Raw genomic sequence first — 14,070 nt, 5'->3', positions numbered from 1 at the left:
TAATGTATTGGAACCTGATGCCTGGGGTCTTAGCCTGCATCTGTTCACTGAACACACAGAACAGCAGCCAGAAGAAGACAGTTGATCATGCCCTTGTCTTAAAAAAAGGCCTAAATTAGAGTACTTTAACTTGCTCTGCAGGGCTGCATGTGAAGACCACCCAGAAACTTCAGCTGGTCTAGCACACAGAGGCATGCTTGCTTAGTGGTCAGTCATGACACATCCACATTACATCTCTGCTGCAGGTGCCGCATTGGTTACCAGTAGGCTTTTGAGTGCAATTCAAGGTGCTGGTCACTATCTATAAACCTCCCATATGGTTTGGGTCCTGGGGGTATCTTAGGGACCACCTTTCCTCAATAGTTTTTGCCTGTCTTAACTGGACAACTAGGGAGAGTCAAGTGTTCCCACGTAACAGGAGGTACAGGGTGAGGGGGCCTGAGGGCAGCTCCCATCCTCTGGAATAACTTGCCCTCAGAAGCACAATCCAACCCAACCTCATGGCCTTCCGGAAGCTTGTGAAAATATGGCGCTTCTAGAGGGGCTTTGGGGATTCACTGCATACTATGGCACTATTTTCTGTGATTTTAGCTTTTTGCCTCTACTTGCTATTTTAATTAACTTTATTCTAATTATGTATTCTGTTTTTACTATGTAAATTCTATAAGCTACCTAGAGTCTGGTTGGTTTCAGTCAGATGAATGTCATAAACACAAGCAAATAAATAATACCTGATGAAGACTAATGTGGAGTTTTTTAAAGCATGACAAAGAAAAATGTCCACTGTCTTCTTGTTCCATCTCTGTTATAGATATATAGATTTTAGTTGATTGAAGATTAAAGCCTCTTTATTTATTTGATTTATAAGGCCTTTTATTTTGTACAACTGAAAGTGCACACATAATGCTCCCTCCTCCTATCTTCTTCACAGTAAAAAAAATTGTGAGGTAGGTAAGAAAGACTGACTGGCCCAGAGTGAGTCAGTCACCTAGTCAGCTCCCATGCCTGAGGACTAGAACTTAATCTCCTGATTTCTAATCCAGGACCTTAGCCACTACCCCAACTTGTTCTTTAAATGATAAATGATTATTTGTTTGATAATATGTGAATGAATGAATGAATGAATGAATGAATGAATGAATGAATGAATGAAACCTTTCTGTTATAATTTGATCCTCTGCAAGAATATTGATAAAAATATTGAATGTTGTTGTTGTGCATGACAACCAAACTGTTCTGGAGATAGAAGTCCAATTTTACATAGCTGCTAGCTGTGTCGGTAATTCTGAGCTTCAGATTACTCTGCCATTTTCATTTTCAGAAATGGTGTACTTACTGAAAATGAACAAATTACAATGATATAATAAAACAGAGCCATCATTTCCTTTATGACAAAATATACAGCATATTTTTAAGTGTCTATTATGCTCTGGAAGCTACCAAAAAAAAAAAGACAACCATAATTTATTACATAATAAATATTTCAGTAATATTTGTTCTCCATGTGTCTCTGTCAGAAGAAATGATACAGAGGCTGATATTTTTTAATAGCAGCCTTTTCTTCATTAGAGGACATAGATGACTTTATTGCAGATTGTAACTGTTCATTTAAGAATACACTTTGACTAACCCAACGCTAGCTACTTAAGTATCTTATGGACAGAAAGGGTTTATATAAATCAAAATAACAAAAACAACAATGCATTTAATGTTTTTTCTATCTATTCTTGAATCTAGAGGTTAACGTAACTATTGCCGGTTTTCCAAGAAGTAAAGTTTTTAATTCATAAAGCCAGACTTCTGTTTAACTTTACATTTCATTTGAAGTTATGCCCTACTTCTGACATCTGCTTGTTGTGCTTTATTGATAAAATGCTTATTGGTCTTGCCTCCTTTTGGGGTGTATAAGAGTTGATAAGAATAATTGGGGTTTTGTTTTCCAGAAATTTAAAACTAAAAGGACCACGGTACAAGCTATGGCAGTGTATCATTTAGTACACTGCCTGGCAGAAAAATGATATTAAATTGCTATAATTTGGAGATGTCCCAGTGACAGATGGACACAATGATCTTCTTGTGTTTCTGCACTTGATACATTTATTAGGAGTCTTGTCATATTCTCTTTTTGAAATAAAGAACAGATTTATGCAGGTAAAGCATTTAAAAAGTTTTGATAGATAGCTTTGAAATTCCTTCAAAAAGCAATGCATTTTTGCAGGACTTCAGTTTTGCCAGCTCTTTTATAGCTCCCCTGAATACTTTCCAAGAATACCTTCCTGATTTTTTCTTAATGTTGTTCTTTTATTTACTAGAAATAGAAACCATGGAAAGTCACATAATGCAAATACTTGTTTCAATTAAAGCATGTTTTGAGGGATGGGCAGGATGATAATAGCAACATTAGAAAACCCCCCCCCAAAAAGAGCTTGAGTTTTTGGCTGAACTATCACAAACTATAAAAGTATTAACTACAAAATTATGAAGGATTGTTTAGTAATATTCTTTGTAATACCTTTTGTAATACAACATGCTTCCATGTTCTGTCATTGACTGCATTATACGTAGGAAAAAATCTATAAAAGAAATGTTTGTATAAATCACTGAATTATAACGGTATTGTGATTTTTTTTTCCACATTGCAGGAATCTTGCAAACCAAGTCCTCCTCAGAAGCCTTTGCCAGCTAATCCTCAGAAGAACAAAGCTGTTCAGTTTAACACTGCTTCCAGGACAATGTGTGAGCTTCCAAAACCTATGCCTCAAATTGCTCCTGTCAGGTTAGTTTGGTTGTCTCTTAGTATGTTTCACACTAAATTCTCTTAATGGAATCAGCTATCCAAATAAGATAGGTTTTATGAACACCACAATGCAAGAAGTTGTTTAATTTTGCAATAAACACATTCCATGGAGAATCAACTTCAGGATAATCTGAGCCATAATGGTGCAAAAAATATTTACATTAAATTTTTCATAAAATGTTCAAATTGTGTATTTTACCAGAATTTTAAGAACTGTGCTGAATCAGACCAAATACATATCCTGTCCAGAATCTGCCAAATAAGATGTTAATTGGAAGCCAACAAGCAGGCAGTAACACCTTTCTAGTTATGTTCCCCAGGTACTGGTCCCTTAGAACCATAATCTTTAGAAGTAATATCTTGTCAAACCTCCAACAGTCTAATTTCCAACCTATTGCTTCTTGTCTCCTTAAATGCTGCCAAAATTCAGTAATGATCTAGCTGAGAGCAAAAAAACTGAAATTATTTTAGGTGAACACGTTATCTCCCTGGACTTCTAAATGGTGACAGTAGCAAGAAGCTCATTTGGATAATTCGGTTTAGTGCACCAGCTATAACCATAGTTTGTCATACCTATAATGGTTATCTATGTTTACTTACATCACAGCTGGATCATTGCAGCTCAGTCTCCCTGAGGTTTCTTTTGAAAAGCATCCAGAAACTTCATTTAGTGCAAAATGTGACAGCTGGTTTCAGTTCCAAACTGAAAAACCTCTAGTAATTGCTAATTATTATCTGGGTTATATTCCAAATGCTGGTTCTGACAGCTCAGGATTTGACAACAAGGACTATCCACATTGTTATGGACATGTCTAGAAGGTTTACAAGAGATGTCCTTTTTAAAGACCCCGCTTTACAGAAGCCTATTTTGTGGGCCTGCTGGAAAGCACCATATTGTTTCTTAATGTAGACCCTATTCTATCTAATTTGAAGGTGGGCATCAAGATTCATCTATTTAACTTTTTCAAAAAAAATGAATTATTTTAATTATATCATTTTTAATTTCTGCTTATAAATATTATATTTGTTATCTACATTTTAATTACTTTTATATTTCCTTTGTTTTGCTGAGTTTCTATCACAGAATGGTAGGGAAAGTAATCCAATGTCTTAAATGAAATAAATTGGTAGTTTGTTGATTAACTGTCACAGTCTGACAATGCACAGTGTAAAAAACTTCCTTTTCTCTGTCCTGAATCTCCACTATTTAGTTTATCAGGTTCTAACACTATGTGGAGAACCATTTCTTGTCCCATCCCTCCAAATCACTCATAATTTTAACAGCATTTAACACGTGGGCTAAAGAGAGAAAACTGCCCCAGCTCTTCAGTATTAGTCTAGAGATGCAATGATCAGAACTAAATATGATATTCCAATACTGTGACATGTATATTGATATCCAGTTGAAATCCAGTTAAGGACTCTCAGGAGTTCACAGATATAGATATATACAATTAAAATATTCATGTAAAATTAAAAAGTAAAACCTAGTTGAAAAACAATAAAAAAATGAATGGCATCTCAGTCCCAATGTTCTATGAAAGAATTGTTTTAAACTGTTCCTGTAAAAGGCAGGGAGGGAGCCAATCTAACTTCAATCATGAGTCCATTCCAAAGGGTGGCATTGCCACCAAGAAGCAACACCTCCAGGCCTCTGCCCCCCTCACCTCTCAAAACTGGGAAATCCAGAAGCTGCTTCTCCTAGAGAGATCATTTGGGTCAGGCTGATTCTAGCTGGAGAATGTGGTCATGAAGTTAATTTGGTAGCAAGCCCAGGGCTTCATAGGATAAAACCAGCACTTTAAATTGCACCCAGAAGCCCATTGGTAATCAGTGCAAGCACTGTAGCAGGCATATGCTCCTGCCAGATGTTGGAGAACACATGGGCCACAGCATTCTGGGCCATTTGCAGCTTCTGAGTGGTTTTTAAAGACAGCCCCAACTAGAACATAGTAAGGTTATCCAAATGGGTAGCAATAGGGGCATGAGCTGCTGCTATAGCAAGGTCTCTTGTCCCAGGTTCAGCTGCGCGCGCACGTGTATACACACAAACACACACCACAACCTGCAGCCTCCTGGATTTTTTTTACTATTAACATTTGGTGGTGCAGTTGGAGTGGGATTCACATGCTGCAAAAAAGTGGTCCAGGACATCTATGTGACCTGGAACTATAGCTTGCCCCACCCTATAAATAGTAATATCATCTTAGTAGTTCCCCAATTGATTTTTTTTTATTTTTTTGTCTTTCTATCCCTTAACCCTCTTCTGTTGAACAGGCCTGCACCAAAACCTCCACTTCATGTGCCTAGGCCCTGCAATGCTGCCTATGTGAAATGAAAAAAACTGAACACCATTTTTATTCTGGAAAAAAAAAAAACAGAAGTTTGCACTATTTTTCAGTTGGAAATTAATATTTTTATATCAACCAGTAGAATTTTTAATGTTCAGTATTCCATTGTTTTAAGAACTCTGAGCTACTGCCTTTGGTGCTATAGTGTGTGAAGGTGGTCTGCGTCCTTGCTCAGGTACTTATAAATTGTTAATTTATACTGATATTTATTACAGTGCAGAGCACTGTGGTAAATATTATTTCATCATAATCAAGTTTTCTTAGGATGGAAGCCATTTTTATGATGTTTAAACAGTCTTGAACCATCCTTCATTTCAAATTTCTGTAGGCTATATAATACCTCTCAGTGTTTGTTGCTGTTCAGTTTAGATCTCTTCTTTGCAGGATGCTGTCTAGGACTGAAATAAAATTGCTGAAATCAAGGGATCAATGAAAGTTCAAATCCAATTATTTTTCTATTTTTTGCCAAAATCTGGAGGCAAAACATAATTTTTGGAGTAGAATTTACAGAAAGGTGAGGTAAACAGCTGCCAGTGCTGTTCCAATTGATATTCCCTTAGAAAAATGGAAAAAATACTATTTGTAAAAATCAAGGTATACTGTGAGATTTTCTCATAAGTGATTTGAAAGCTTACAGTAAGCAGAGGCAACCAGAAATTCACTGTGATTATGCATATACCAAATGGAAGTCCAATCTACCTCTAATGAACTGTGCATATAGAATGTAACTGTTTTTGGAGAAAATAATACACAATGTGATGCATGCAAAACTCATCTCCATCATCATGGTACAGATGCACATTAAATATACACTGAATTATCTCTTAGGCTTAAATATCTATCCCAAGATCAGCAGTTTTATTCTGATGAGAAATCCAGCACCAACAATCCATTTTTTATTGTAACAGAGTCTCAAGTTAATTCCTTGGAAGTATTTATTTCAGTTCTATAACATATTAATCATCTGTTCCAGAATTACAATGGCTTAGACAAATCTTCAGATAAATTGTACTAGCACAAATAATTTCTTTTGTAATACACAAAAATATCCCTATAGTTGCCTACAACTGTATATCCTATCTCATTGTACTGTAATTTTAAATGCCTGTTTTTCAAGACAATGTATAGGTTTTCAAATAGCTTCTTAAAGTACTGTATATCGGACACCATTTTAATTAGAAATGGTGTGTAATTTCTATCATAATGCATTTTTCAAGCTTTTCAGTCTTTTTGGTGTTTATGTATGTGTGTGTATCTGTACATGAGTATACATATATATACACACGTTTGTGTGTGTGTGTGTGTGTGTGTGTGCACACAACTATACACACGAGGCATGTATTTTGATGATTGGTTTCCAACAATACAGAACAAGGCACTTGTCCTTTTCTTACTCTGCAGTGTAACAGATCATATAGCCACAAAAGGTTATAGGTATTTTTATAGTTCAGTAATACCAGTCCAGCTCAAATTCTTATCTACCCTTTATGGGACTTGTTTTCATATACAAAATAATAAGTAACTCAGCATGGGACAGTTTTTACTTTTTAAAAACATATTACCGTAGAAGTTATATTCCCCAAAAAAATTCTTACAAAAAGCTGTGCACAGTAACAAAAATACATTTTTTAGGCTTTCGTGCTAAAAGAAAAAATCAGCAAAGTATTCTGGAAAACCCAAAACACTGACTTGAGGGTATTTAGCACTTCCAAAGACCACATTCCTACAGAGGTCCTGTTTTGAGTAAAGCTACCATATTTGGGCTGAAAAATAGCAGATGACAGCGAGATGGTAACAAGGAGATATAGACAACTCTCTCTCTCTCTGCTGCTGTCTGGTGGTTGTCCAATTTTTTGCAGTCCTGATTTATTAGCCCTAATACTGAGTGGGCCACACCACTGATGGTTGGGACCAGAGCCAACATCTTCATTCATCCAGTCTTTTGTCTTTCTCACAGACCTGTGACCCAGCCACACCTTCACTTTTTACTCATCTTCATATGTCCACTGATTTTATAAAAATAATTTAATCAGCTTTTATATTGGGCCTGTTGCATGCCACAAAGTCGGAAGAATTCAACACTTCAAAAACATTTTCAAAACAGCCTTCAGAATGAATCTGTTAAAACATTTCTATATATTTAGTATAAGCTACAGATTAGAACTACTTCCTTAAACTATTTTCCATGGAATAGGAAAACTTCTTGTTCCAAATTACATCATTTCCCACCTGTGAGTTTTTCCTAAATTAACTCTAGACGTGCTATGGCAAAATAGTACAAACCTAATATGTATGTGGAGTCCCTGGTGTTCTCTGAGCTTGGCTGTTTGCTTGCAGACATTTCATTACCCGACTAGGTAACATCAGTGCGGATGTTACCTAGTTGGGTAATGAAACATCTGCAAACAAACAAGCTCAGAGAGCACCAAGGACTCTACAGTTCAACCCTCAGCTACATATATTCTCTTCTATTAAGATGTATATCTTAGAAATAAGTAAGATTGTCATATTAAATAATTCAGTGTATGATTTAAAACACACAAACTAAAATGTGATCTTGTCCTTTATGCCTGTTACATACAAGGTTATTAGCAGAGCTGGTGCAAGGTGTATGAAAGACAGATGGCTACGAAACTACCTATCATATAGCTGTAGAAAGCGCCAACTGTACTGACAGTTACTTCTTAGGTTAATACAGTAAGAGCATTTTCAGTTAGTTCACAGGATAAACCATGAGGCATTATAACGTATCAAGCAATACTTTGCTGCTATTTCCACCTGCAGCCATGTCGTTGGGCTTATTGGTAGAGCCAGCTTTCTTAGGAAATATTCTTAGAAAATGTTCATGAGGTAAGGACTTGCAATGTAATATTTGAGTATTAATTTTATGAAGTACAGTAGTCCAATGATCAAACCCAATTTTTTCTAAAATATGTATTAACTGTTATGATCAGATCAATACATACTTTTTACCTGTCTTCCTACTGTGCTGAATTCTCTGTTCACTGGTTTAATATTCTTCCAGCGATATAGATATGCATGGATAGGCTTGGTGAATAAATATGTGGCTCTATAATTGACTATAATAGAAGCCTACGTGAAAGATCCTAGAATTCCAAATATACTATTTATTTATAAGATTTGTATTTTGTTCCAATTCTCTTCATATAAATTCAAAACAACAGACAGACAATATATTAAAAAATGAAACTAAAATTAAAATCCACAATAAAATCAGTTAAACACAGACACACATGTATGGATGCATTGGGGAAAAAACCAGAACAGTTCCAGAGGTCTCATGCTTAACTGGTAAATATTTTTCATTATTTCATGTATTTCATCTCCAGTTATAAATGACCACATGTAAGAAGGTAGAATTCTGGTGCTAGACAGACCGTACCTTTTATGAAAATGGCAAATTGTGAGTTCCTCTGTCCCAGTATTATCTACACTGATCACTTAGATTTCTCAGAAATAAGATCTTTTTCAATTTGACTGCTTAAAATTTACTGAATTTCCCATGCCTCTGTGTAAATGTGGGGTCTTTCGTCTGCTGTCTGTTTATAGTCAGAAAGTCTCCTAGCATTTATTTTCTCCCTTGCTAACTAAAAAAACAGCAATTCAAGGCTTATTTTATTAGTAGCAAGGATGTACTGACCTATCATATAAAGGATAGCAATTATTTTGGCCCAAACAGCAGTGGGGGAGCATGATAAATGTACCAAATGTCCTTGGTTTAGCAATTTTATAAAAAAAACAACTGTATTTTTAATTGACAGAACTACATTTGTTTCTTCATTTCTTTTAATATTATTTAACCAGTTGAATCCTTCTAAGAAAACATGCTTTACATCATATCCTGTCATTAGAACATTGACCAATAATATCTTCTGTTAATATATAAAGCTGCTTCCAGCTCCTAGGCCTTTTGGGTCATCCCTGCTGTATATGCAACATGCTGTGTTCCAAAGTCACTAATCTTTGTTTCCTAATAGAACCAGCATCAGAAGACCTTTATTATTTTTTTTTCCTGGTACATAATTTAACTTTTCCAATTACTATGCCTTGTATCTAGGCAACAACAGTAGTGATGCTTATGAAGCAACCAGATAAAAATATCCATATCTCAAAATAAAGCAAAATGGAATCATCTAGAAAACAATTTGGTTCATAAACCTTGCATATGTTACTATGTAATTATTGATATTTTAATTTATAAGGTATTTTGGAAAATGTTAATGTAATATTTATGCTAAATAAGAGGAGTTACTAATGGTTGTAGAACTCAGTTTTTTAAAATAGGGTTTGGCAGGTGCTGTTAGGATTCTTTATATTTTGTACCACTTGAGTAGTTTGTAGATTTTCTGAGGGCTTTGCCCCTCCTTTCTCCTGAAAATTAATTCTATTTGACTGTTAATTACATTATTACAAATTATTACATTTATTTCATCTAGGAAGAATCCTGGGAAGAGACTGCCTTATAAAAATACTGAACTATGTAAAATTTATTCTTTCTTTGGTACTATGTTAACTCCCTATCATTTTCTCTATTTATAAAGAAGTGGAAGCAAAACTATTTAAGAAATATAACACTCATTTAGAAGACTATGAATTTGCAGTGCCCCAATCTATCAGGCATTGTAGACCTGTGGTTGGGGGCTAGCACATAAGAAATAAGAACACTCTATGCAGTTATCATTTAATATTGGATCTCACAATATGTGCAATGTGCATAACACAAGTTAGGCAGGGATCAAATGCATATAGCAACAAAAATCTGCGGATGATCCAGTCCGTCTGATCTTATCTGGCATTGTATAAGTGAGAAGAAACACATTTCTATGTATCTGTTTCTGAGACTATCGTTCTCTGTTACAAAAGGATTCAATAAAAGTATCAGTAAACTTAAGAGAATTTTTTGCTTAATTACAACAAAGTGTATCAGTCATTTTAATTTTACAGCTGGAATTGTAACAGCAGTGCATTGCTAATTCCTGAAACCAGGTCTTCCAAGGCAAAATCCTCTTTAGTTTCTTAAAAGGATATTATAGACCTCATCTGATGAAAGCAGATACATAGATCAGCCTGTGAGGTTTTTGATGGATGGTAGCAGAGCTTCCCACCATCATGGCTGTCCTGCTGTTGGTGTGTATTAAAGGTATCGTAAGATGTGCAGGATCTTAAGCCACCATGTTTTTTTCCAAACAGTTGAGAACTACTCCAGCTTGAGAGCAAATCTCACTCCATTGGAAGCAGTGCTTTGGGGGGGAAAAGGGATGGGTGGGTTTGAACATGATAATCTCCATACCTGGAGGGTATGGCTTTAGAAAGGGGCAGTTCTCCTGCCCTCATGTTTCCAAAAGATTATTCTGTATGGTTATGGCCCTGCTGTACTTGACTTTTGATGAAGGGGAGGAAACACAGCTAGGGGCATCTAGGGATAATAGTCCTGGAGGGGGTGATTCCAGCACTGTTGTAGCCAATGACTCCACTTTGGCTGAGGCAGATCCAGTAAGAATCCCTGCCTGCACCCACTAACAGCCTCTCAAATTCTTAAATTGATTCACCCAGTCCTGAGCAGAGGCGTGCTTTAAAGATACAACAGCAGAGGGCTGAATGGTCAAAAAGCAGGCCAGCAGGAAAGTAGGCTCTAACAAGTAATGAACAAGCTGTTCATTTGGGTAGAGGCTGAGCATTACTGATTTTTTTGGCCTTGCTCTGAGAGAAAATGCTGAAAACAACTTTTCATGCTTCAGCTCTGTTGTATTAACCTTGCTGTGTCATGCTTAGAATTCTGGATTCTACCTCCACCACGTCTCCTGTCTTTTCCTTGGATTAATTCCTTGATTACGGGATTCCTGGTCTTGACTTATATCAAGCCTGGTGACCAGTTGCCATCCTAGGATACTGGTAAATAGGTCTTTTTCTCCTCTAAAAGTTCTTCCTAAGCTTAGCCTATCACTGGACTAGCTGTTCAATGCCACCATATTGGCTAGCAGCCAGCACTGCTAGCACAAAAAATGTATTCTCATCCTGGCATGAATAATCATGCATAAATATATTTCCTAAGAATTCTTCAAACATAAAATGCTGTTTGAAGTAGAAAAATTAAAAATGTATGCAGTCAGTACATACTAAGAGTACACATACAGTATTATTCTTGAAAGAAAAAAAAATCTATACTTTAACTTAAGAACGTAAGCCCCATGCTAGGTAAAATTTATGCCCCATTTGGTCCAAATTCTGGCCCTGGTCTCATGACACATTTAACTGAGCTAGGGAAGGCTGTGCTATAGAGATTCCAAATAAACCCATGGAAAGGAATGTAGCCTGAAACCCAGTCTTGGTTAGGGCTAAACCATCTTCTCCCAATCAGCCATGTAATGAGAACTGATGACTATGGGATTAACTAACCCTTCTGTCTCCCATGATTAACTCCTAGAGAAATCAATAAAAAGAGGAGCTCTCTAAACACTCCATCTCTATGTTTGCTTTGCTTTGCGCCCAGCCCTAGTAAGGACTGAAGGACATGCAGAAAGGGAAGGAAATGGGTACAGTATGGTCTACAATATTGTTGATCCTAATCATGCCACTAGAGATTTGTCCTTCCCCCCCCCATTCCAACTTGAAGGGGGGAAAAGGGGGGGGGAATGGGACAGGAAGTGATAGCCATCCAATTTCCTTTGCAGGAATGAATAGGACGTAAAAATAGTCACAAGACAGTCCCAGCCAGAGAGTAGATTACTAACTCTGTGTTACAGGAAAATGGCTCTGTGTCACAAGTGATCCAACAGATGCATTCAAGACACATATAGCCATGGATAGTCAGTGGCACGCTTCTTTTACTGCTGCTTCCAGTAGTAATCTGTGATTCTGCAGGTAGTAGTGGTAAATTGCCACAGTTGATCATCGGAACCTGAAGAACTTATCCATTCCCCTTTTAAAAATCCTAATTTATGGTCATTGCACTCTGTCACTACCTCTTTAGTGCAAAAATTTTCCTGAGACTGAGTAGCTATTGTGTGAGCCCAGAAAAAGATGTGGCATCTTTAAGAAGGTGTCAACAGGTGCAACGAGCACTCTCACACTTTACCTGAACCACCTTTTTTGCTTTAGATTCAAATAGTTTTACATCCCTATTACTAACTGAGAACTGGTGGGATATTTTTTATGACTGGTACATAACAAATGGTTATGAACTACTTTTTGAACTACAAGTAGCTTAAAAAGAAAGAAGCAATAGACACAGAATACTGTGTCCAGTTCTGGGCACTACAGTTCAAAAAAAAAAAAAAAAAGACAATGGCAAATTGGAATGAGTTCAAAGGAGAGCTACAAAGATGTTGAAGACTGTGGAAACAAGACCAGTGGGGAACAGTTAAAAGTTGTGAGAAAGACTGAAGAGAGATATACTAGCGTTCTTCAGATATCTGAAAGGAGACATTTACTTTCTACTCCCCCAAAGGGTAAGACCAGAATCTGTGGATGTAAACTTATAAGGAAGCAGAGTAGATAAGCTTTCAGGTACCATCAAACTCAAATCTTAAACTTGTAGTTCAAAAAGTAGTTCAAAATTAATAATCAATCTGTTATTATATATTTTATGAGCTGCAAGTACCATGCTGACTTTCTAGCAAGTGAACTGTAGGAATGTAAAAAATATTTTTGAAATTAAAAATAATGCAAGAAAAAAGAGGGGATATTTGAGAAGTTTTCATGCTGAATGTTTACTGTTCAGATATGCTTTACAGCAAGAAATAGGATGCATGAAATGCAATGTGAACTGCCTTTAGGACTCATTCTGATGAGCAAAAGGTCCTGCCACCATTCATTCTTTGCTGCAGGACGAGTGACTGATGTATCATTTGAACTGTTGATAATGTGATCCTTGAAACATTTTCATGGAAATTAAGTCCCATTAGATGAAATCCGTCATTCCATATTATGTGCTTAGGGTTGTTTTAACAGATCATTCTATACACTATAAATGGTTATTAGAATCTGATGCATTCACTTTTATGAAACACATCTTTATAATGCTTACAATTATATTTGCTTTATTTTATATACGGCACTATATTACAGTTTGTCATACTTCTGTCCACACTTTATAAAGATTATTGCAGTAATATGTCAAAAGAAAATATGTTTCAATATTAGGACACTATGTTTTCTTTTAAGGATTTTATATCAAATAAATTGTAACATCTTTAGTTATGTACTATACTGTGTTTTATTAAATGGTTTTGCAAATTGAGTGATTTATTGAGGAAATAAATGTTTAGTTACTCTGCAGTTCAAATGGCATAATTTATAAACATATTTAACTAAGAATAAAGAATTTCCTTCTACAAGTACATTTAAGAATTCAATCTTATATAGACACACACACACACATACCTGTGTATATAAGGAATGAGAAATAAATTGCATTAAAATCAGTAATTTTTAATACACTTTGCAGTTATTTATTTTAATAAGCATGGCCTTAGAATGTTAGGAAAAAAATAGGCAACTAAATGTATCAATTTCTCCTGTGGCAGGGTAGACATCACACTGAGCAGTTCTTACATTGTTCATTTGATAAATAAGACTGTATTTGTTGGGTGAAAATTCCATGCAACTCAGAGTGCACAGAGGGATCTAGATCACAGTACATGTTTGGAGAATAAAACATTCCTTTATGCCTTCTTGAAAATCCTGCCATATATACAGCTCTAGAAGTAAGATGGAGAACAACTCTAAGGCAAGAAGAATCATTTCATTAGGAACTAAAGATACATTTGTTCTATATACTAAACCAACTCTCAGTGCTGATTGCTGTGTTCACAACAAAGATTGAAAGGAAGCTCAGAAATATGTCCTTGGTAATCAACTACTAGTCTTTTATCATTCTGAAAAATACATGAAAATAATCAC

At 35.9% G+C, this 14,070-nt stretch overlaps 1 protein-coding gene across 3 annotated transcripts in view; it reads left to right on the top strand.

The window, feature by feature from the left end:
• ADAM12 (ADAM metallopeptidase domain 12) overlaps positions 1 to 13,469 on the top strand; it is a 291,574-nt gene extending 278,105 nt beyond the window's left edge. For 2 of the 3 annotated variants that reach the window (XM_088131906.1, XM_088131905.1), the window contains 2 exons: positions 2,643 to 2,776; positions 5,075 to 13,469. In XM_088131906.1, the coding sequence (XP_087988032.1) occupies positions 2,643 to 2,776; positions 5,075 to 5,135 (195 nt within the window). In that variant the 3' untranslated portion in view covers positions 5,136 to 13,469. Of the gene's footprint in view, positions 1 to 2,642; positions 2,777 to 5,074 lie in introns of those variants that run through there. The other variant, XR_015794354.1, reaches the window with a different exon arrangement.
• Positions 13,470 to 14,070: the final 601 nt, after the last annotated feature.

The sequence above is a fragment of the Python bivittatus genome, unplaced genomic scaffold, assembly GCF_059951505.1.
Source record: "Python bivittatus isolate LINGU-HERP-01145 unplaced genomic scaffold, Pbiv_v1 ctg000980_np1212, whole genome shotgun sequence".
NCBI classification, from domain to species: Eukaryota; Metazoa; Chordata; class Lepidosauria; order Squamata; family Pythonidae; genus Python; species Python bivittatus.
The sequence above is the reverse complement of the archived record's forward strand: the minus strand, read 5'-3'. Positions and strand labels throughout refer to the sequence as shown.